This window comes from Xenopus tropicalis, chromosome 1 (assembly GCF_000004195.4).
Source record: "Xenopus tropicalis strain Nigerian chromosome 1, UCB_Xtro_10.0, whole genome shotgun sequence".
Classification (NCBI taxonomy): Eukaryota; Metazoa; Chordata; class Amphibia; order Anura; family Pipidae; genus Xenopus; species Xenopus tropicalis.
The window spans coordinates 16,786,433-16,811,917 of record NC_030677.2 but is presented as its reverse complement, the minus strand read 5'-3'; the positions used below and the strand labels follow the sequence as shown (position 1 = coordinate 16,811,917).

The following is a 25,485-nucleotide window of genomic DNA, read 5'->3' as shown; positions in this document are numbered from 1 at the left end:
CATGTCATAGCATTAAATAGTGACACAATTTAGGCCACAGTCCTAATCAGCACTGGCCAAGACTTTCCCCCACTCAATTTGCCCCCTATATTCTCCAGTAAGTTTCCACTTTTGGCATCTGAGTTTAATGACAGCTCACCTTAACTGGGAATATTGTAAAGGAAAGAGTGGGCAAATAGTTTGCAAGTACAGGTATCGGAAAACCCATCTCACATAGACTCCATTATAAGCAAATAATTCTAATTTTTTAAAATTATTTCTTTTTTCTCTGTAATAATAAAACAGTACCTGTACTTGATCCCAACTAAGATATAATTACCCCTTATTGGGGGCAGAACAGCCCTATTGGGTTTATTTCATGGTTAAATGATTCCCTTTTCTCTGTAATAATAAAACAGTACCTGTACTTGATCCCGTCTAAGATATAATTACCCCTTATTGGGGGCAGAACAGCCCTATTGGGTTTATTTAATGGTTAAATGATTCCCTTTTCTCTGTAATAATAAAACAGTACCTGTATTTGATCCCAACTAAGATATAATTACCCCTTATTGGGGGCAGAACAGCCCTATTGGGTTTATTTAATGGTTAAATGATTCCCTTTTCTCTGTAATAATAAAACAGTACCTGTACTTGATCCCAACTAAGATATAATTACCCCTTATTGGGGGCAGAACAGTCCTATTGGGTTTATTTAATGGTTAAATGATTCCCTTTTCTCTGTAATAATAAAACAGTACCTGTACTTGATCCCAACTAAGATATAATTACCCCTTATTGGGGACAAAACAATCCTATTGGGTTTATTTCATGGTTAAATGATTCCCTTTTCTCTGTAATAATAAGACAGTACCTGTACTTGATCCCAACTAAGATATAATTACCCCTTATTGGAGGCAAAACAATCCTATTGGTTTTTTTTAAATATATAAATGATTTTTAGCAAACTTAAGTTATGGAGATCCAAATTACGGAAAGATCCCTTATCTGGAAAACCCCAGGTCCCAAGCATTCTAGATAACAGGTCCCACACCTGTACTGAAAAGTAACTGAGAGGGTGTGAGAGACAGAAAGAGAAAGGACAAGGGAAAGTTTGTTAGGGAATGGAGAGACAAATGGAGATAAATATAAAGAGGAGAGAAGAAAGAGGATAGGGGAGAGTGAAGCCAAACAGTTGGGGATAAATGGAGAGGAGGTTAGAAAAAGACAAGAAGAGAATGAGGGAAAAAGTTGGAGAGAAAAGGAGATGAGAGACAGAAGCAGAGAGGAGAAGGGAAAGGGGTTTAGGGAGCAGAGAGCCAAACAGAGTAGATAAGCAATATAGAAGGTGAGAGAAGTGGGAGGAGGGGGCCAAACAGTTGGAGACTATAGAAAAGGGGCAAAGATGAAGGAAAAGGGAACAGGAGGAACGAAGTGTGAGGACAAGAAAGGATAAAATGCAAACAGAGAAGAAGGGAAAGATAAAGGAGCAAAATGTAAGTGAGCCCTGTTCCTACTGTTCCTCCCTATAGCTGACACTTGGCCCTCTGTTCTATTCTATTCCCTATAAAGGTGGTTCTAACATACAAAAAAAAAGTATTACCCAATATTTGATCTATTTACTAGCTTTCATCATGAACCCATTAACCCATTATTGCCTTTATTCCTTGAGCGCTATCTACAGCTAAACGATGCCGCTTTATAACACTGGATTATGAGTTGACGGGCTCCTTTCCCTTTAAGGTGCACATACAGTACGATTCTCAGGAATATGGAATTAGTGGGATCACAGACCGCTCATTATTACACGCAGAGCGTTTCTGCACCAGCAATAGGCTATGACATCAGCAATAGGTAGGCAAATGCAGAGTGCAACAATTAGTCCCCTTATACACATTACAAGGCAGCCGCAGAGGCCGGCTCTGATTGGTCGGTTTGTACTTATACAGAGATTAGCAATCATGATTCCCCGCTCTGAGCACTTTAGCAGCAGCACTCGGGATAATGGTTTCCAGTTCACCTGTGTTTAAGGCTTTGTCTAACCTGATTTTATACAGACATGGGGAACCTACAGTATATACCAGCCAGCAAGCACCTGTAATATAGGGAATATAGGAAATAAGCCGTTTCAGACAGCAGGGAGTTTGTTTAATTGAAAGACATTGGTAATATTTCATTCTATAGAATGTTCTGTACTCTACTGAGAGAGGAACAGGATCATTCATACACAGTGTTGCTAAGAATGAATGGCCCCAAGGTGCTTTTTCTCCAACAGTGCTCCCGTGGCACCCCCAGCCCAGCACTACTTGTCAGCAACGAATCCCCTTATTTGTCACCCCATTATCTTTGTCATAGTGGCGTGACAGTAGCAGCTGTATATTATATATAAACACAAATGCACAACTTATCTTCAACACACTATATGCCCAGAATATGCATTAAACACACCTTCTGTATGAGCGATGTCCAATTTTAGGCCCCCCCAGCAGCCGCCATTACCCAGAAGGCCATAGCTCAATTAGTTGGGAGGATCTATAAATATATAAAATCACTACTTGCATCACGACTAAACCCCAGTCAAAAGCAAATACACCGAAATGCCAGGAACTCCCCAATTCAATTTTATTCATTCACTTTCTTTTGGGGGGCAATTATTTTGATAGGATTTTTATCTCTTGGGACTCAAGGAAGGTTTTTAGAGCACAAAGGGTGACCTAAGTATGTTGGGTGACTTGTCCAGGATCCTGAGGAGTTTCCACAGGGAACAAGGTTCATTAGCAAGAGATCCAGCATCAAAGCCAGGTCCCTTAACCTCCAGGCCAGCTCCTCTTCCTTTTAGTCATTCATTAAAAACAAAAGACATTTGCATTTTCTTTGTGTAATTTTCAGTTATTTGGGGATGAAGTACTTATGTCCTGCTTGCAATGTCCGCTATGTTTTCAATGAATGAGATCTGAGGTCACTTTATGCCACTTACCAGATGATTCAGTATAAAATGAATTATGTTCCTATTCATATTGCCCGTAAGCATGAGTAAATACGTCAGCACAACTGCATTCTAGAGTTCCCTGACTTCACCCTATAGATCTGCCCTCTCCTATTATGCTTTCCCGACTGTACCTACTGCGTAAGTGCTGACTTACAACACCCAGAGTCCAAAGGGGAAACCTTTATGCTCATAAATGGGGCATCATGGTGGTATCTTGGCATAGAGTCCTGCAGTGAGTCAGGTACCCATAGGTACCCGGGGTTACCCGCAAGAAAAGCAGGCACCCTGCAGGTCGCAGGTAGGATTTCTCATTGCGGGTATAGATACAGGTCTTATTTTATATTATATTATCCATAGTTTACACCTTTAAATATTCTTTACACATTTTGTTCTACCCCCACCCACTTCCAATGATGTCACTTCCAGTTTGCAGCAATAGCACTTCCTGTTTAATGGTGGTCAGAGGGTCGTGGATCAGATTTTGGAAAAGGCAGTTGCAGGTCAGGTCGGGTAGTGGGTCCAAGCAGGTAGAAATGTGCGCTGTGGGTCACAGGTAGCGGGTTACGTGTCTGGGTCCATTTTGGTTTTCTGCAGCACTCTACCTTAGCACACTTTTGAGTTACATTTTTATATCATAATAAAGAGTTGATTGTCTAACCTAGGTACCAGTATAGGAGTGATTCCTCCCTGGGAATTACAGAGAAGGCTGGCCTACAGTCTATGGATTAAGAAATGGGACAAATAACAGATATACTAAAAATAGATAGATAGATAGATAGATAGATAGATAGATAGATAGATAGATGATAGATAGATAGATAGATAGATAGATAGATAGATAGATAGATAGACAGACAGACAGACAGACAGACAGACATAGATAGATAGATAGATAGATAATAGATGATAGATAGATAGATGATTGATAGATAGATAGATAATGATAGATAGATAGATAGATAGATGATAGATAGATAGATAGATAGATAATGATAGATAGATAGATAATGATAGATAGGTAGATAGATAGATAGATGATAGATAGATAGATAGATAGATGATAGATAGATAGATAATGATAGATAGATAGATAATGATAGATAGATAGATAGATAGATGATAGATAGATAGATAATGATAGATAGATAGATAGATAGATAATAGATAGATAGATAGATAATGATAGATAGATAGATAGATAATGATAGATAATGATAGATAGATAGATAGATAGATAGATAGATAGATAGATAGATGATAGATAATGATAGATAGATAGATAGATAGATAGATAGATAGATAGATAGATAGATAATGATAGATAGATAGATAGATAGATAGATAGATAGATAGATGATAGATAATGATAGATAGATAGATAGATAGATATATAGATAGATAATGATATATAGATAGATAGATAGATGATAGATAGATAGATAGATAGATAGATAGATAGATGATAGATAGATAGATAGATAGATAGATAGATAGATAGATAGATGATAGATAGAAAGATAGATAGATAATAATTGATAGATAGATAGATAGATAGATAGATAGATAGATAATGATACATAGATATAGATAGATAATAGATAGATAGATCATCAATATGGTGTTAATAATAAAAAGTGAAGACCAGTTTGGGACCTTTTTGCATACTCTGTTTTTTCCATGTAACATCCAAAATTGCCCACAGCCGATGTCTAAGGAAATCTTGTGAAAATGGGGCAACTATGATGCAGGGCCCATGAATGGACAGAATATTTATACCCTTGTTCCCTCCTTTGTTCTACAAACCCATGTCGTACCTATTGCTATACTATTGTCTGTAACCTCTTGACTTTCCTAGAGCCCCTGTGATCATAGTGTCCCTTGAGGGTGGGAGCCACCAGATCTGGTACTTTCTATACACAAGAGGTACAAGTCATACACGTTGTATAGATAATGGGGCATTGGCTTCCAGATCTAAAGAGTGGGGTGGGGATACCCAGAAACATCCTCCCAGTAGGTGTGTAACATCCATATTCTTCTTCTGGGCCCCCTCCCAGCTTGAAAAGACTTTAAGAATAAGTATGGTAATTAGCACAGAGCATGTCCCACTCTGGGTGCATTGGGGAGATAATGTCCTGCTTTAATCACTCTGAATGGGATCCTTTCATCTAAACACCCAACTTGTCACAGAGTGTGAGAAGTATTTTCCCTGTAGGTGTTTGATTTAACTATATTATAGGTCATATACCTTGCTTTGTCATCATCCAAGTTATCTTGATTTACAGCCTGTTATTTAGATAGGTGATAGATAGATAGATGATAGATAGATAGATAGATAGATAGATAGATAGATAGATAGATAGATGATAGATAGATAGATAATACTGTATGTAGATAGATAGATAGATAGATAGATAGATAGATAGATAATATGTAGATAGATAAATAGATAGATAGATAGTAGATGATAGATAGATGATAGATAGATAGCTAGATAGATAGATAGATAGATAGATAGATAGATAGATAGATAGATGATAGATATATATATAGATAGATAGATAGATGATAGATTTGCAATAGACATAGAGAAAGTGCTACTACTTTAGTAGTCCCATGACTTACACACTGACCCAGCTACTCTACCAATCAGCCCATGACTTACACACTGACCCAGCTACTCTACCAATCAGCCCATGACTTACACACTGACCCAGCTACTCTACCAATCAGCCCTTGACTTACACACTGACCCAGCTACTCTACCAATCAGCCCTTGACTTACACACTGACCCAGTTACTCTACCAATCATCCCATGACTTACACACTGACCCAGCTACTGTACCAATCAGCCCTTGACTTACACACTGACCCAGCTACTCTACCAATCAGCCCTTGACTTACACACTGACCCAGCTACTCTACCAATCAGCCCTTGACTTACACACTGACCCAGTTACTCTACCAATCATCCCATGACTTACACACTGACCCAGCTACTGTACCAATCAGCCCTTGACTTACACACTGACCCAGCTACTCTACCAATCAGCCCATGACTTACACACTGACCCAGCTACTCTACCAATCAGCCCATGACTTACACACTGACCCAGCTTCTCTACCAATCAGCCCATTGTACCAATCAGTCCATGGTTTATACATTGACCCAACTACAGTATTAATATGAGTCACAGAGATTTGCAGAGCAGAAGCAACTTTATTTATCTGAAAAAATAAAACACTATGTGATCTATTTGTACCAGCTTCTTTGTACAAAATAAAATCATAAATACAAATCAACAACGAAAGCTGACATACAAAAATTCCATAAACCAGTTTGTAAAAAGAAAAAGACAGTCTTGTCGCCACAGCCCTTGCCTGGGCTAATAATATGAAAATCATTCACTGTGCGTGGTACCAATATGTCAGTCAAGTCCATTCCCAGCAAAGGGAAAATAAATGGTTCATTCAGTTCTTCTGATTTCTGTACAAATAGCAGCATAGAATAAAATTAGAGCTCACTAGAAAGTGCCTGACAACATCGAGTCCGTGTGTGTTACAAAGGCTTCACATAGCAATGTGACTATTTATATGTACAAATAACTGACGTTCAAGGTCCTTTTCTCATTCTTTGCTTTACTTTCGAGCAGGCTGAAAATAGAAATGCTTTAATCGGATGTATTTATGGAACAGTAACTGTATGTGACACCGTATGTGTATGTAACACTGTAACTGTATGTATGGAACAGTAAGTGTATATTACACTGTATGTAACACTGTAACTGTATGTATGGAACAGTAAGTGTATATTACACTGTATGTAACACTGTAACTGTATGTATGGAACAGTAACTGTATATTACACTGTATGTAACACTGTAACTGTATGTATGGAACAGTAAGTGTATATTACACTGTATGTAACACTGTAACTGTATGTATGGAACAGTAACTGTATATTACACTGTATGTAACACTGTAACTGTATGTATGGAACAGTAACTGTATATTACACTGTATGTAACACTGTAACTGTATGTATGGAACAGTAACTGTATATTACACTGTAGGTAACACTGTAACTGTATGTATGGAACAGTAAGTGTATATTACACTGTAGGTAACACTGTAACTGTATGTATGGAACAGTAAGTGTATATTACACTGTAGGTGTATGTAACACTGTAACTGTATGTATGGAACAGTAAGTGTATATTACACTGTAGGTGTATGTAACACTGTAACTGTATGTATGGAACAGTAAGTGTATATTACACTGTAGGTGTATGTAACACTGTAACTGTATGTATGGAACAGTAAGTGTATATTACACTGTAGGTGTATGTAACACTGTAACTATATGTATGGAACAGTAAGTGTATATTACACTGTAGGTGTATGTAACACTGTAACTGTATGTATGGAACAGTAAGTGTATATTACACTGTAGGTGTAGGTGACACTTTATCTGTAAGTAGCCCAGTAACTTTTTATATGGAGCAGTAACTGTAAGTAACACTGTAACTGTATACAGTAAGTGTATGTAAGTAACGCTGTAAGTGTGTATATATATAACAGTAAGTGTATATATGGAACAGTATGTGTATGTAACTGTATGTACATAGATAACACTGTAACTGTACATAGATAACACTGTATGTACATAGATGGCACTGTAACTGTATGTACATAGATAACACTGTATCTGTATGTACATAGATAACACTGTAACTGTACATAGATAACACTGTAACTGTACATAGATAACACTGTATGTACATAGATGGCACTGTAATTGTATGTACATAGATAACACTGTAACTGTATGTACATAGATAGCACTGTAACTGTACATAGATGACGCTGTAACTGTATGTACATAGATAGCGCTGAGTATTTGCATTGAGTTTTCCCTTTATCCCTCTCACACTTCGGCTCAGGCAGGAGCTGTCCACAGGTCGTGGTGCTGAAACTCCTCAACTCCAGTTTCTTGGTGCTGAAACTCTGAAACTCTGAAACTCTACATCTCTGTACAAAATGGAGGCGTTCTCACCCACTGAAGCTGACAGAGTGTGCCTATGGCAAAGTAGACATCAGATTGAGCCATGCAGGTAACAGCCGAGCCACAAATCAAGCTAGCTCCTTCCAAAGAACAAGGGGCTAGCGTGTAGACCAAATGCAGGGGAAGCTCTCCCCCAAGTAAGAGGTGTAACCAGAGGCAACCTCGGGTGGGTGGCTTCACAGGGTCCCAAAAGATAAGCCCACCGTGTAGAAGCCAAGACCTTTCAGCTTCTCCTCAGTCCTGGCCTTCTGCTTCATGTGGACCTTGCCGTGTCGCTTCTTTTCATCGCTCCTGGCAAACCTTCTGCCGCACAGATCGCAGGAGAAGGGTTTTTCCCCTGTGTGAGTGCGAATGTGGGTGGTGAGATGGTCGCTGCGACTGAAATTCCTCAGGCAAATCCTGCACTGGAAGGGTTTGTGGCCAGTGTGGATCCTCAAGTGCCTGTTGAGTTCATCCGAGCGGGCAAAGCTCCTAATACAGCTCTCAACGGGGCAGGCAAAGGCTTTTTCGTGAGGTTTTGGCCGAAAGCATTTGGCTGGGAACTTGTTCCTTCTGTATTTTTTCCTTGGCTCTACAGGGGGTTCCCCCGCATGGTTGGGGAGCATATGCCCCGCAGTGGGGGAGTGACCCAGAAAGTTAGTGGAGATGAGAGGAGGGGAAGAGTGATGAAGGAGCTCCTCTTGGTTGGGTAGTCCAGGTGCTGCCACCTGGTGGCCAAACTGGTATTTCAGATCTCCCATCAGCTGAGATTTTAAGTCCATCTTGGTTTCACTGAAATCGCAATGAGGGGTCTGAAAACTGTCCGACTGGCAGGTAAAGTCCATGCTGCTAAAATGAGCAGATTCTTCCGACATTTCCGTGGCATGGGGCTGGCAGCAGGCAGTCAGGATATGCTCAACCTTGGATTCCAGGGGGTGAAAGACTGGCTGGGGGTTATCGGACTGGCGGAAAGAGTCCATCTGGAATGAGGTGGAGGCAAAGCTCTGGCCAGTCTGGGCATCCCACCGAGGGCAGGGGGAACTGAAGGAATCCATAGAGGGGGAGATTGGGGAAACCTCCATTTCGTGTTTGCTTGGGAGCACTTTGGAGTCAAAAAAGCACTGGGAAGAGCAGGAGCTTCCCAGGCTGGGGGAGCTGGGGACCTGGTGGATATCCTCAGTGCTGCTGAACGCAGAGTACAGCTGGTTCTGGTAGGGCTGCTGCACAGAGATGCTCAGGTTGGCTTGGGAGTTGGAGTAAAGGTCCATATGGTTCTGAATGGCGTCAGGGACAGAATAAAGGGACTCTTGCTTGCTGAGCTGCTGAGGGGCCGAGAATTGGGAGATTCCCAGAATTCCAGACATGATGCTGAAGAGAGCTTCTTGGTCTTGGGAATGCTCTGGGTTGGTCTCGATGAAGAAGCTGCCCGAATAATTCAGCGGTAACGGCGGAGAGGGCTGGCTGCTGAGGAAGAAGTAATCGGAGGTCTCACCGTTGTCAGCGAAGTCACCTAGAAGCAAAATGAGACGCCGGTCAGTTACAAGTTTGCTTGTTGCAAATGCCAACTTTCACAAAAAAGCTGCGATCTAAAAAGAAGCCATTTCGCACCACACCCCCCCGAAAGGTGCCATTTTACTGAAACCGGTACCTTACAGTCAATCTATTAACCTCCAGCCTGGTTGCCTACAACTCCCAGTGTCCCGGCCGCAGGGTGCCTGTCTGAACCTGATCTATCTAATACACCTTGGGCATTAATATAATATTATATAATCGGATAGATTTCAGGCGAGCAGCATCTATCCCAGCACATCCTATCATTTCCAATGAAGGGGACCAGTTATAGTTCTGCAATTCCAGGGGTCCTTACCTGAGCCGAGCTCTTGCTTCATTTCTTGCGGCTGTTGGGGTGCTCCAGAGTCTGAGCTTTGCACCCCTTCTTCTTTCAAATCAGGGTCCCCCTGGTATTTGGGGTACAGCGAGTCCTGACAGGAGAGGTCCATCCTTATTGGGTAGGTGAGCAGGCTGCTGGGACACTGGTTCCTTTCAGAAGTGCTACTGGGAACCCTGTGCCTGGGGGGCTGCTGCTTGTGTCGCTCCTCTCTGTGTCTGTGCGATTGTGTCCATGCTTCATGCACATCCCCTTTTATATGCAGCAGGAGCTGCCTCAGATCTTCCGCCGCCTGGGATCTCTCCATTTCAGGAGTCTCCAGTGATGCGGCGTGATGTAAATGCCCATATATGGACACAGGATGTAGCCTGGGGACACCCAAAAAGGAAATCTCTTATTGTGACGCCTCTCGCTCCTTTCGTGTTGTTATTGGGTTTGTTTGATTTGCTTTAAATAAATGCAGAGCCAGGAAAGTTGTGATTTCTCAGAGTCTGGGGAGAGGGATGAGGAGCAGCCGGTAGGTGAGGGGGTCCCTTGGCAAAATGAGCCCTTTGCAGTGAGATGCTGGGCTCTCAACCCACCTGTCTGGGGATCCCTGGATTTCAAAGAAAAAACATAAACATCATAATGGGCTTATTGCATTGCATAGTGGTAGCAAGCATCTCCCCTGCCTACTGCCTGCATGTCCCTTCCCCACCCCCAGCTCTACATTATTAGCCTTCTTATTGCACTCATTTATATACATTGCTGCCTTATTGCTGCTCTGCCCCAGGGTATTGTACAGCCATTATCTGCCCCAGGGTATTGTACAGCCATTATCTGCCCCAGTACAGCCATTATCTGCCCCAGTACAGCCAGTGCAGCAGGGCTCTTGTTACATTGTTCTACTGTTTCAGGGGCAATAATGTTACATGGTTACACGGTCCTTCCTCATCTATCATCTATCTATCCATCTATCTATCATCTATCTATCATCTATCTATCTATCTATCTATCTATCTATCTATCTATCTATCATCTATCATCATCTATCTATCTGTATCAATTTACTATCTATCATCTATCATCAATCGATCTATTATCTATCATCTATCTATCTATCTGTACTATACAGTGTATCAGGTGCAGGAATGTTACATTGTTATAGAGTGCTTTCTAATCATTCTCTTTCTTTGTTTTTCTGTCTGTGTGTCCCTCTATCTATCTATCTATCTATCTATCTATCTATCTATCATCTATCTATCTATCTATCTGTCTATCTACTGTATCTATCATCTATCTATCATAGATCTATATCTATATATATCTATCTAGATATAATATATCTCTAAAATCTATCACTCTGTCTATTATCTATCTATCTATCTTATATCTAGATATCATCTATCTCTATAATCTATCTATTATCTATCTATCAAGCTATAATCTATCTACCTCTCTATCTTTTATCTACCTCTCTCTAGCTATAAGCAAGCTAGCTAGTTAGCTATCATATATCTAGATATAATTCATATCTACCTATCTATTTATCCAGCATCTATCCATTATCTATTTATATCATCTATCTAACTAGTTAGCTATCATCTATTTAGATATAATTCATATCTATCTATCATCTATCTATCTATCATCTATCTATCTATCTATCTATCTATCTATCTATCTATCTATCTATCTATCTATCTATCTATCTATCATCTGTACTGCACAGTGTATCAGTTGCGGGATGTTACATTGTTACACAGTGCTTCCTAATCATTCTATAATATATATAACAGTATCCAAGCACATTTACTCTCTTACATCCCTTGTAGATATTATTTTGGCAGATCATTAAGGGTTCATTTCCCGCTGCGGTGCGGAGTTCTCTCAACACTGTGGCCTAGAATGGGTGGTTAAGACTGAGAGACATACCTACTGTGTCTAATGAGAATCAGAATAGGTTTATTAGGGTTTAGGGAATATATTGGGGGCAGGAATATGGAAAGGGAACCCACCTCCTGTCATGTGTTTCTAGTGCACTTGTAGCCTTGGTAACGTGAATCCCCATGTGGCTTATTGTAGCTGCTGCAATCACAGCTAATATTGCTATTAGCCCCACAGTATGGTGAATTAGGGTCCATTGGTCTTACATATTGTATTAAATCACCTGCTAGCTCCAGCATCCTTCCAAGAGCTTCTGGGAATTGTAGTTTAACAACAGATGGACTTCAGTACTCTGTGGGATATAAGTAGAAAAGTGCAGACACCAATTCACCCTATACCGTTATCAGCCAGCAGCCTGCATAGTTGTTCCTGCTTGCTTCACTCAATAGGCCAGTTTTTTTTTAATATCTTTAAAGAAAAGTAAGCATCATTTGTGTGTTTATTGTTAGTTATCCAGAAGGCAAAATGTTAGATATTTTATACACAGCGCACGTTTGTTCTAACATGTGTAATGAATACAGCAGCCTTCAGTAATGGTGGAATTTTAACCCAAACACCAAGTAAAAAAAAATACAGATTGATCCTATACAGCTGCATTAATGCTTTGGTTGCTACACTCAATAGGCCAGTGCTTTGTGGGCTGTGATAGAGAGTTATAATAACAGATGCATATACAGAAATGTAGAATCTGCCATATACTGTACTTGTATTACACCTGTGTGTACCTGTATATATCATTAAGTTCATGCCTGTTTCCCCCGCTCCAGTTTAACATTTTCCCCATTTTCACGTACAAATTATAATTTTTTCATTATAGTCATTTCATGTTCCCCAAACCAATTGAGATGGTGTCTCCTTCTATAGCCTCAAAGATTCTCATGTGTTTCCCTTATATCAGGCGCAAATGGCATTTCCTCCTTATTGAGGAGAGGCTGATTAATGAGTGTCCCTGTCACTCTGTGCAGCACACAGGGAATATGGAGGAATTGTAGCCCCTTACTGTATATGAGTTACATATTAACCCAGAGAGATCTCCCAATGCCCCAGTCTCTGTATGGGCCTTCAGAACAGGGATTGGGGCAAGATGGGCTGGAGATGGATAGGAAGGAGAGGAGTTAAAGTTTAACCCTGTCACTCTGGTACATGACTGGCTGGGGTGGGAGGGGAGGCTCTGAGAGTGAAGGCTGGGAAGATGGATGGGGATAATCACTGGGATCCATCAACAGCGCGAGGAGACAAAAACATATTGAAATTGTTACATTTCTTCCTATTACATGTATATATTTTTATTTATATAGTGCTAGCTTTATATGCAGCAAATACAGTATTAGTACACACAGGAAGAATAATGAATGCAATAAATAAATACACACAGTCGCAGGATAAGAGACACAGCAGGAAAGGAAACCCCTGCCCTGTAGAGCTGACGGGTCGAGTTACAATGTTAAATATGGGATCTAAAATGAATATAGGCACAGGAATGGCAGGTTCTGTGTTAAGGCATGTCTGTATCTAACTTCTCATAGGTTCACAACTCTGCAGATTTTAAATAGACATCTAAAATTGTATCTGCTGAACTGGGCTTAGTACAGGGGAATCCCTAGGTTGCCACAATTTTAAAGTATTTCTGTACAGGCTTTGTTTCAACTTATGGGGCTGTTCCTGCTGAATTGTGCTTAGTACAGGGGAATCCCTATGTGCCATAGTTGTATGGTATGTCGCTGTACAGGCTATGAGCAAACTTAGGGGGCTGTTCCTGCTGAATTGTGCTTAGTACAGGGGAATCCCTATGCTGCCATAGTTTTATGGTATCTCCCTGTACAGGCTATGAGCAAACTTAAGGGACTGTTCCTGCTGAATTGTGCTTAGTACAGGGGGGTCTCTATGTGCCATAGTTTTATGGTATCTCTCTGTACAGGCTATGAGCAAACTTAGGGGGCTGTTCCTGCTGAATTGTGCTTAGTACAGAGGAATCCCTATGCTGCCATAGTTTTATGGTATCTCTCTGTACAGGCTATGAGCAAACTTAGGGGGCTGTTCCTGCTGAATTGTGCTTAGTACAGGGGAATCCCTATGCTGCCATAGTTTTATGGTATCTCTCTGTACAGGCTATGAGCAAACTTAGGGGGCTGTTCCTGCTGAATTGTGCTTAGTACAGGGGAATCCCTATGCTGCCATAGCTTTATGTATTTTCCTTCCTTTCCTACCAATAGTCTCAGAAACTCTCTTTGAAAGTCTATGTTAGATTCATAGCATTGCTGCCTGGAAATGCCTATGGTTGATTTAGCTAGCAAAGTACAAAAACATAAGAAAGCTCAGCCAAAACAGAGCAAACAAAACCACTGAACAGATCAATATATGGAATCTGACCAGAATGTGATAGAGCACTACTAAAGGTTGTGTAAGAATGGGGTTATTAATGCTTTTGTGTCAATGGAGTCAGTGGTTCCATAACCGGAAAGGGTGACGCTTATTGCAATGACATGTAACAAGTTTGTGCATTAATGTCTACAATAATACATGCACACAAACACATATAATAACATGTCAGGCTGCATGTCTATAATGGACCCCACACAATTTTGCCCTCACACTATAGAAAATATAGCAGCCTGAGGGCTGTGCGCCCCCTTGTGGTTCTGCCGATAATCTCTGCCATTGGAGTGTGCATTGCTTTTATCAGTTTAGACAATAGTGCAGAGCTGAATGAGCAAGAGGTGAGACAGTTAATTAAACAGAGCAGAATGGGAAGCTGTAATATATAAATGAGACTTATTCATCCATCTACATCATCCCATTCAATTATCCATTACTCACAGGTCTGGGGAGGGTGGGTGAACCCTCTGACTCTAATTAACTGTGTGCGGATGGGAGCCATAGGTTGGGGGATAAACCCTCTGACACTAACTGTGCAAACTGGGTGCAGATGGGAGTCACAGGTCTGGGGGGGTAGGGTTGCCATCTTTTTTTGAAAAAAATACTGGCCTTCCTATATTTTTATGTTTTTCCCTATGAATAACATTGACATCATGCATCATTTTTACTGGCCAGGCCTAGGGTGGCAATCCTACGGGTGGGGAAGATGATTGTATCTTATCTTTTACTGGTGATGGGGGATAAATCAAGGTGACTCCCAAAAAATAAAGGTGAGTTGACATGTATGGTGAGTAAAGCAGACAAGACATGATAAGCATACATTAGACAGGAAGTTCTGTGAATACAGCAGACAGGAAGTGCACTGCATAGAGCAAGGAGGAAGTGCAGCAAATCCAGCACACAGGAAGTGCACTGACTAAACTAGAGTAAAGTTGGCAATACAGGTATAGGACCTGTTAACCAGAATGCTCGGGACCAAGGGTATTCCGGATAAGGGGTCTTTCCATAATTTGGATCCCCATACCTTAAGTTTACTAAGAAATATCTTAGTAGTAATTATATCTTAGTTGGGATCAACTACAGGTACTGTTTTATTATTACAGAGAAAAGGGAATCATTTAAACATTAAATAAACCCAATAGGGCTGTTCTGCCCCCAATAAGGGGTAATTATATCTTAGTTGGGATCAAGTACAGGTACTGTTTTATTATTACAGAGAAAAGGGAATCATTTAACCATGAAATAAACCCAATAGGGCTGTTCTGCCCCAATAAGGGGTAATTATATCTTAGTTGGGATCAAGTACAGGTACTGTTTTATTATTACAGAGAAAAGGGAATCATTTAACCATTAAATAAACCCAATAGGACTGTTCTGCCCCAATAAGGGGTAATTATATCTTAGTTGGGATCAAGTACAGGTACTGTTTTATTATTACAGAGAAAAGGGAATCATTTAACCATTAAATAAACCCAATAGGGCTGTTCTGCCCCCAATAAGGGGTAATTATATCTTAGTTGGGATCAAGTACAGGTACTGTTTTATTATTACAGAGAAAAGGGAATCATTTAACCATTAAATAAACCCAATAGGGCTGTTCTGCCTCCAATAAGGGGTAATTATATCTTAGTTGGGATCAAGTAAAGGTACTGTTTTATTATTAGAGAAAAGGGAATCATTTAACCATTAAATAAACCCAATAGGGCTGTTCTGCCCCAATAAGGATTAATTATATCTTAGTTGGGATCAAATACAAAGTACTGTTTTATTTTTACAAAAAAAAAGGAAATCCATTTTAAAAATCTGAATTATTTGATTAAAATAGGGTCTATGGGAGACAGGCTTTCCGTAATTAGGAGCTTTCCGGATAAGGGATCTGTCCCGTCGGATCGATGAGACAACCAAGGCTGTCCAAGGGTTTTGTGATATTGATCGCCTGGTCATTTCACTATACACACACGGAATATCAGTATGCGTATGGCCACCTTAAGTACAGTACATAAAGTAGACAGGAGGTTCAGTGAATACCTGTGCAGACAGGAAGTGCAACTGCCAATTAGGTAAACCCTAATTAATAAAGAACTGGCAGAAGTACGCATGAGGGTGAGAGGTCTGCTGATCTAAATGGCAAAATGAAAGGGTATATAAACCTGCAATTCCTTTTTATTTGAGTCCATAATTGGTCACAGTACTGTCTCTTTAAATTCCTAGAGCAGCGGTCCCCTATTACAGGTGCAACAAGTCCATGCTGAGGCTGAGGTAGGATTCCTGTCCAGCAGTCCTCCCTCTGCCAACAGCGATAGCACATTTTGTATTAACAGTATGTGTGCCAAAAAAACAAGACAGAACCCTCTCGCTCCACACAGTGTTTCTGCATGGGGAAACGCAAGGCTGATGCTGAATAATGAATCAGAGCTGTTATTAATACTCACACAAGTCAGGGTTTTTGGAAAATGTTCAGACAGAAAACACAGGGAGAGGATCCTCTGAAATCCCCATGTATGGAACCCCAGGAAATCTCACCAGCCTTACTGTGAGGCGCAACCTTTCATTCAGGGGTGTAACTACAGAGGGAGCAGACCCCACGGTTGCAGGGGAGCCCATGAGTGCAAAGGGTCCAGTATGGCCCTAATAATGAGCAGTTTCAATATATCTTGGTAGAATAGGTCAATTTACCAAAGTTTTGGGGCCCTAAATTGAATTTGCTATGGGGCCCAGTAACATCTAGTTACACCACTGCTTTCATTTATTGGGTTGGTGGCCCCAGTGGCCACTAGCACTGCCTTCTGGCCATGCCCATTCAGAGAGTTTATTTTTCAGTTAAAGTGGATTTACCTGTCAGCCCCACAGCTGCAGCAAAAGTAAGAAAGAATAGGTCCCCCTTTCCCTTCATTCATTGACCAGGTTCCCAGGTCCTTCAGGTGGCAGGGATGGGGTTAATGTGTCTTGCCGTGCAGCGACGGGGATATAAATAGGTGCGGTGTAGGTGACGGATGGCAGTGTAGATGTGCTAGAGATGACAATGCAGAATTTCTCTCACTGTTCGCTTAGGTTTACCTCAAAATAATTGGCCTATTAATATCCCCACTGCCATGGCCCATGGCTATTTACTGTACAGGAATCGCTGCCCCGAATCCCTACTCCTCCTCTGATGGTCCCACCATTATACACAACTCTTTCATAATGATTCTATGGTGTCGATAAGGGACATGGGAGTCAGGGGGTGTAGGAAGCAAGGGATAATTATTAGTATAGGAGAGCAAGATAGCGATAGTAGGAAAGATGGCAACAGTAGGGCAAGATGGAGACACTAGAGCAAGATGGAGACACTAGAGCAAGATGGAGGCAGCAAGCCAAGATGGAGATAGTAGTGTAAGGTGGAGACAGTAGGTAAAGATACTAGGACCAGAAGGAGACAGTAGGTCAATATTGTGACAGTGGGGCAAGATCGACACAATAAAACAATATGGGACAAGGACAAGATGAAGACTGTAGGACAAGACATAGATAGTGGGGAAAGATGGAGACAGTAGGGCAAAATGGAGACAGTAGGGCAAGATGGAAACAGTAGGGCAAGATGGATAAAGTATGGTAAGAACAGACAGTAGGGCAAGATGGAAACAGTAGGGCAAGATGGATAAAGTATGGTAAGAACAGACAGTCGGGCAAGATGGAAACAGTAGGGCAAGATGGAGACAGTAGGACAAGATGGAGACAGTAGGGCAAGATGGAGACAGCAGGGCAAGATGGGAATAGTAGGTAAAGATGCAGATACTAGGGCCAGGTTGGTATTGTGACAGTTGGGCAAGATTGGCACAATAAGACAATATGGGACAAGGTGGAGACAGCAGGACAAGAAGTAGATAGTAGGACAAGATGGAGACAGTAGGACAAAATGGAGACAGCAGGGCAAGATGGTGACAGTAGGGCAAGATGGAAACAGTAGGGCAAGATGGAGACAGTAGGACAAGATGGAGACAGTAGGGCAAGATGGAGACAGCAGGGCAAGATGGGAATAGTAGGTAAAGATGCAGATACTAGGGCCAGGTTGGTATTGTGACAGTTGGGCAAGATTGGCACAATAAGACAATATGGGACAAGGTGGAGACAGCAGGACAAGAAGTAGATAGTAGGACAAGATGGAGACAGTAGGACAAAATGGAGACAGTAGGTCAAGATGGAAACAGTAGGTCAAGATGGAAACAGTAGGGCAAGATGGATAAAGTATGGTAAGAACAGACAGTTGGGCAAGATGGAAACAGAAGAGCAAGATGGAGACAGTAGGACAAGAAGTAGATAGTAGGACAAGATGGAGACAGTAGGACAAGATGGAGACAGTAGGTCAAGATGGAAACAGTAGGGCAAGATGGATAAAGTATGGTAAGAACAGACAGTTGGGCAAGATGGAAACAGAAGGGCAAGATGGAGACAGCAGGGAAAGAAGATAATAACAGGACAAGAAGATGACAGTACATCAAAGTGCAACTATGTCAATGTTGCATAACCTGTGGCCCTTCAACTCCCAGCACCCACTGACCTCTGAAAACTCAGAAAACCAACCATTTCCACTTAATTTACCTTTGAAACAGTTATAAACTCTTTTTTTTTTTCATTCTTGCATGGGGGTGTGTATATCATGGAAACCCTTGGGCTCTCTGCTTTCTTTCTGGCAAAGTAACAGCAGCCCCAGTTTGCTTTATGGCAGGGATTCTAGATGTGCCCTTAGGATCAGGGCTATTCTGTCAATAGACAATTGCTTTTTATATGAGGCATATTTATTACATAAACTTTTGGAGTCAGTGAAAGGGGTAATTATGTGTCATGGTATCCCTTTAATTAGTGCCATAGGTGTGGCCCAGTCAGGTGACAGTACCATAGAGGTTAAATCTGATATAAACCTTCTACTTCCTGTTACCTTCAGCCCAGTACTTTGCATGTTGTTGTTTCCAGAAAGACAAATGTTCTGCCCACAGTTGGCTGCAGCCTGTCTGATGAGTCACCCTCTATCTCCCTGCAATATCTCATCAGCACCCAGGTACCTCATCTGCACCCTACAACTCCCTGCTGCCCCCACAACGGCACGCTGGGCCGTGGCACACCCAGTCTCATACAAGGGCACCAATGGAGGGCAGGATATCAGCCAACCCCTACCCTAGGCAAAATCAGAACTTCCACATTGTTTCCATCAAAATTGTCAGATGGCAGATGATGATGATGAGCGGTTGCCATGGTGACTAACTAAACGGCACAAACATTCGTCTAAGTCCAGGCAAAAAAAAAAAATCCCTAAATTTAGAAATTTGTCTCATTAGCTGGTTCAGGATTCACCGTCATTCATGTTTACCTCCTCATTAGCACAATGACAGTAACAAAGTGATCGCCACATCAAGCAACATGGCCTCTCCAGCGCACAGTGTGGCTCCCATTGAACCACAGCAGGTCCCATGGAATTTCAATAGATCTGCTCAGGTGTGTAACTATGGAGTAAGGCAGGCCCGGACTGGCAATCTGTGACTTCTGGCAAATGCCAGAGAGACAGCTGTAAGATTCCTGCACGGAACCAATTTTTTGAAACCTGGACCCACAATCCATATTTTTACCCAATTGGACCCATTACTCAACCCGCAACCTGATCCGGAACCTGCTGACCACTATTAAACAACTGTTGCTACAAAGTGATATCAGGATATATAGTGGGGGGTCTATTTGGGCCTTTATGTACTTGAAATTCCAAAGCCTATTTTAAATGCCAGTTTGGGCCTGGAGGAAAGAGACCCTGTAACTGCTGTGACATTGATGAGCAGTTTCAAAATATAGAGATTAATGGTGGCCCATTATATGGTTTGGCCGTATGGGCAGTCATTTGCAGTAAAGTACATTGTAAGCAGCAGTCCTGCCCTGCTTTATGGCTGAGATTCTAGCTATCTGTATAACAGAGCATTCTGTCACAGTGGCACAGATCCTATCTGATCCCCCCATTGTAAGCAGCAGTCCTGCCCTGCTTTATGGCTGAGATTCTAGCTATCTGTATAACAGAGCATTCTGTCACAGTGGCACAGATCCTATCTGATCCCCCCATTGTAAGCAGCAGTCCTGCCCTGCTTTATGGCTGAGATTCTAGCTATCTGTATAACAGAGCATTCTGTCACAGTGGCACAGATCCTATCTGATCCCTCCCCATTGTAAGCAGCAGTCCTGCCCTGCTTTATGGCTGAGATTCTAGCTATCTGTATAACAGAGCATTCTGTCACAGTGGCACAGATCCTATCTGATCCCCCCATTGTAAGCAGCAGTCCTGCCCTGCTTTATGGCTGAGATTCTAGCTATCTGTATAACAGAGCATTCTGTCACAGTGGCACAGATCCTATCTGATCCCCCCATTGTAAGCAGCAGTCCTGCCCTGCTTTATGGCTGAGATTCTAGCTATCTGTATAACAGAGCATTCTGTCACAGTGGCACAGATCCTATCTGATCCCCCCATTGTAAGCAGCAGTCCTGCCCTGCTTTATGGCTGAGATTCTAGCTATCTGTATAACAGAGCATTCTGTCACAGTGGCACAGATCCTATCTGATCCCCCCATTGTAAGCAGCAGTCCTGCCCTGCTTTATGGCTGAGATTCTAGCTATCTGTATAACAGAGCATTCTGTCACAGTGGCACAGACCCTATCTGATCCCCCCATTGTAAGCAGCAGTCCTGCCCTGCTTTATGGCTGAGATTCTAGCTATCTGTATAACAGAGCATTCTGTCACAGTGGCACAGATCCTATCTGATCCCCCCATTGTAAGCAGCAGTCCTGCCCTGCTTTATGGCTGAGATTCTAGCTATCTGTATAACAGAGCATTCTGTCACAGTGGCACAGATCCTATCTGATCCCCCCATTGTAAGCAGCAGTCCTGCCCTGCTTTATGGCTGAGATTCTAGCTATCTGTATAACAGAGCATTCTGTCACAGTGGCACAGATCCTATCTGATCCCCCCATTGTAAGCAGCAGTCCTGCCCTGCTTTATGGCTGAGATTCTAGCTATCTGTATAACAGAGCATTCTGTCACAGTGGCACAGATCCTATCTGATCCCCCCATTGTAAGCAGCAGTCCTGCCCTGCTTTATGGCTGAGATTCTAGCTATCTGTATAACAGAGCATTCTGTCACAGTGGCACAGATCCTATCTGATCCCCCCATTGTAAGCAGCAGTCCTGCCCTGCTTTATGGCTGAGATTCTAGCTATCTGTATAACAGAGCATTCTGTCACAGTGGCACGGATCCTATCTGATCCCCCCATTGTAAGCAGCAGTCCTGCCCTGCTTTATGGCTGAGATTCTAGCTATCTGTATAACAGAGCATTCTGTCACAGTGGCACAGATCCTATCTGATCCCCCCATTGTAAGCAGCAGTCCTGCCCTGCTTTATGGCTGAGATTCTAACTATCTGTATAACAGAGCATTCTGTCACAGTGGCACGGATCCTATCTGATCCCCCCATTGTAAGCAGCAGTCCTTCCCTGCTTTATGGCTAAGATTGTTTTCTTTTACATTTTTATAAAAACAGTTTCTTTAATGGAAACAAATAAAAATATTTGAAAACACATTTCCTCTCCTTCTATTTATGTTATTTTGGAGAAAAAGAGAAATAAGTAAACAGCTTGTCGGTATGGCAGCCATCAGCGGTAAGTGCGTAACATGCATTTATGTCGCTGGAAGCATTTGCGTCGAACCGAATGTGACATACTTAGGGAGTCATACGCTTTTCTCTTCTTTTATTCTGCTCTTATGCTGAGTTTTAAACACGCAGGGAAGGAGGTGCTGGGAGTCGTAGCTGGGGACTCAGCGCTGCGCTATTATGTGTCGCACAATTGAGTGCTCTGCACTTAACTTCATTCTCTTCTGTTATTACTTAAATTAGGAAACAAAACGCAGAGATATTCTGAGACTCATTACTGTCAATTTGCTGAGATTTTTAAATACACGTGTCTTCCTCATAATAGAGCCTTTTGTTTGTAAGAGAAGATCGTTAATAAATATTCATTCAGCCTAATTAGCCTCACAATGGAAGTTCTGCATTACTGACTTATACAGTGACATTGGGAGGCATTAAAAGGGCAGCTAAAGGCAGTAGGATAATGCGAACCCTAGGGCCACTTCATCAGGGCCCTGCTGCTAAGCCCTATGCTGAAGGGGAAATAAAGCTGTTTTGTTGAGAAAAATGGGTAATTAAACATATTAAGGAGTAGTGTAGGGTCATTGATAGTGAAAAAGGGTGCTCCCTATGAATCAGAGGGATCAGTGTCCCTCCCATATTTAACCAAGTCCAAATCTGGAATGTATGGCTTATACCCGAGGGGTTGCAGTAAGTTACAATAGACTGCTGCTTGATATTGGGCTGTTTTGGGCCTTTATGTAAGATAGTACGTGACATGCCAGTGTCAATTATGAATCTCAGTGCAGGTTTGTGACTCAGGGTCCTGCATATCCTTCTCCCATATAATGGATGTTGCTCCCTATCATTTAGGGGGTGAATATCCCTCTACCAAACAACTAACGGAGGTTCTCCTTAACTCAGTCAGCTCAATATTCCAATACCTTATAACAGAGGATCCTCCTTATAGCCTAACGTGCCCACAGGGTGCTCTATATAACTTAGGGTGCTTTAATGTAACTGTGCCACATACAGTAAATGCTCAGGACTCCATATCGTTTAGGTGCTATGAACTACTTTTCCATTTAACCAGGGTGCTGAACATTAATGTGCTCCTGATAATATAAGTGCTATATAAAATAAAGGTGCTCCCTTCTATCCAGGATATTGAGTGTCTCCATTTCACATAACCCAGGGTGCTGAATATGGGATTGTAGATACCCCCTGTAGCTTAGAAATCTGGATTTCCTCTCCTGCAGGCATGCTCTGCATGTGCTGGATATCATTCTTACATAAACATATTGCAGAGAGTTCTCCCTATAACTATAGGTGCAGAGAATGTTCCTTTTCCTCTGCCAAAGGGACTTGGAATTTAATCAGTGCTTGAGGGGGGCCAGGCCCAGATATCTGTCAGCTGGGGCTAATGCCAAAGAGCCTCCTTCCTTTGAAAACTAAATGGGCCACTGGGACTGCTGACAGCAGAGCTGTTTGCCTTTGCAGTTCAACCATTACCCCATTAGCAGGGCAAGTGAAGAGAGGGACAAGGACTCCCCTTTACCACAGCATAGCTACAGATGTTTTAGCTCAGCTAACGTGCATAAGACACACAGATATACTAGTAGCAGCTACTTGTCATCACAGCTACAAAAATAGACAATGCTGATCATTTACTGATTTACTGAATTGTCTCTACGTGTGTTTTAGCAGAGGCCATTCTCAGTATTTTCTATGGCAGGGTATTTTCTGGTGTTTAGTAGCCATGACAAGTAGCTGCAACTATGTAGCTCTGTGTGTCTTCACCATAAGAGCTGCCAGCTTCAGTTGTATCTTATGCACTTTCAACCCCAGCTGTTAGAATGTGGCCTATTCTCCCAGTTACAAAGTATAAAGTCCCCCTGCCAGAACCAGACGAGGAGGAGGACATGGACAAAGTACAGTAGGGAACAAAGCTCACAAGTTCAATCTAGTTGGATGTACTGTCTCAGCCATGATCCCTGTTTCCAATTTAAGCCACTTCTAATTACTTATGGGGCACTCGCTTAATTGGGGTCAGTAAATGTGCTGTTACTGTTACTCGTCAACATTTCTTAGCTCGCACATCTCTGACACAGGCTTTGAAGGCTTCGACACAATCTAGTGACTAGCCCAAAGGCTGACCCTGATCCAAAAAATATAGCTGTATAGCGCTTTTGTGTAATACATACATGTCTGTATTGGACTTAACGTGGTTTCACACTTTACATTGCAAACTTCTACATGCCCCAATGGCGACTAACAATTTTAGGGTTGGACTGGGGTGCATAAGGCCCATCGGGGCTACTACCCCGTGGGCCCCCACACTCCCTCTGGGTACCTGCAGCCCACCTGCCCAACACACAGAACAATATTCCTTGGTTATTTAGGAGAAAAACCAAGAAGCCATGTATAACGTCCTTTTTCTTTCCAGAGATTCTGGAGGGTGGGAGGCTGCTTCAGTAGTTAACCATAACTTTATAATGGTGCACAATTTCTAAAAACTATAAATTGTCAAAATGTTTGTCTAGACTATATATTTTCAATATTATAAAAACACAAGCCAAATGTATTGCCCCACATAAGAGTGGGTATTCAGGTAGGCTGCTAATTAAACTGGGCTGGCAGGGAGAATTGGCACATTGTTTATAGGGGGGCACAAGTTAAAGCATTAGTTACGGAAACTCAATGGGTATAGGTTTAGCTTGCATACTGTCTGTATCCATGTATGTACCTGTGGAAATTGCCATACTGCATAAAAATATGTTCCATAAGCCTCAGTGAAATAGAATCTTCCAGTCTAGGCAAATCACTCTAAAACCAGTACAGTGTATTATAATGGCTATATTAAAGTGATACTATCATGATTTTTATGGGGTACCTTCTATTGTTTCTCCTACTCCCATGTAACTGGAGGAGTCCCAAGCCGGACTTGGATTTCTTACTATTGAGTGCTATTCTGATACCTACTGGGAGCTGCTATCTTGCTCCCTTCCCATTGTTCTGCTGATCGGCTGCTGGGGGTGAGGGGGGGGGATATCACTCCCAACTTGCAGCGCAGCAGTAAAGTGTGCCTGAGTCTGAGCTTTCAGAAGGAGCCAGCGCTACACATTAGAACTGCTTTCAGCTAACCTATTGTTTCTCCTACTCCCATGTAACTGGAGGAGTCCCAAGCCGGACTTGGATTTCTTACTATTGAGTGCTATTCTGATACCTACTGGGAGCTGCTATCTTGCTCCCTTCCCATTGTTCTGCTGATCGGCTGCTGGGGGTGAGGGGGGGGGGGATATCACTCCAACTTGCAGCGCAGCAGTAAAGTGTGACTGAAGTTTATCAGAGCACAGGTCACATGGCTGTGGCACCCTGGGAAATGAAGAATATGGCTAGCCCCATGGGAAAAACAGATTACAATGCAGGATTCTGCTGGAGAAGCTCTATTAACCGATGGGTTGAAAAAAAAAAAAAAAAAAAAAAAAAAAAAAAGGTTTCCCCATGAAAGTATTCCTTTAAGCAGTAAAGTTGGTTGATCTGCCTCTAAACCCCGAAGAATTAGTAACGACGAAAATGTAATAATGGCTCGCTAATTATTGGCGGGACCTGTCAGGTTCTCTGCTAGGCCACACCGGAACCCTGAGAGGG

The 25,485-nt window shown here is 42.0% G+C and overlaps 1 protein-coding gene across 1 annotated transcript; it reads right to left on the bottom strand.

The window, feature by feature from the left end:
- Positions 1-6,166: 6,166 nt before the first annotated feature.
- egr4 (early growth response 4) lies at positions 6,167-10,220 on the bottom strand. The gene is made up of 2 exons (XM_004911289.4): positions 9,878-10,220; positions 6,167-9,520 (listed from the first exon to the last, which is right to left on the bottom strand). Exons 1-2 carry the CDS (start codon positions 10,203-10,205, stop codon positions 8,208-8,210), a joined length of 1,641 nt encoding a protein of 546 aa, XP_004911346.2. The 5' UTR covers positions 10,206-10,220; the 3' UTR covers positions 6,167-8,207.
- Between the last annotated feature and the right edge of the window lie 15,265 nt (positions 10,221-25,485).

Bases quoted from the DNA above. Each gene is read 5' to 3' on its own strand.
- egr4 (XM_004911289.4), bottom strand. From the start codon at position 10,205: ATGGAGAGATCCCAGGCGGCGGAAGATCTGAGGCAGCTCCTGCTGCAT. The intron at 9,521-9,877 runs GTAAGGACCCCT...TTTTGCTTCTAG, and splicing joins GAAGCAAGAGCTCGGCTCAG to GTGACTTCGCTGACAACGGT.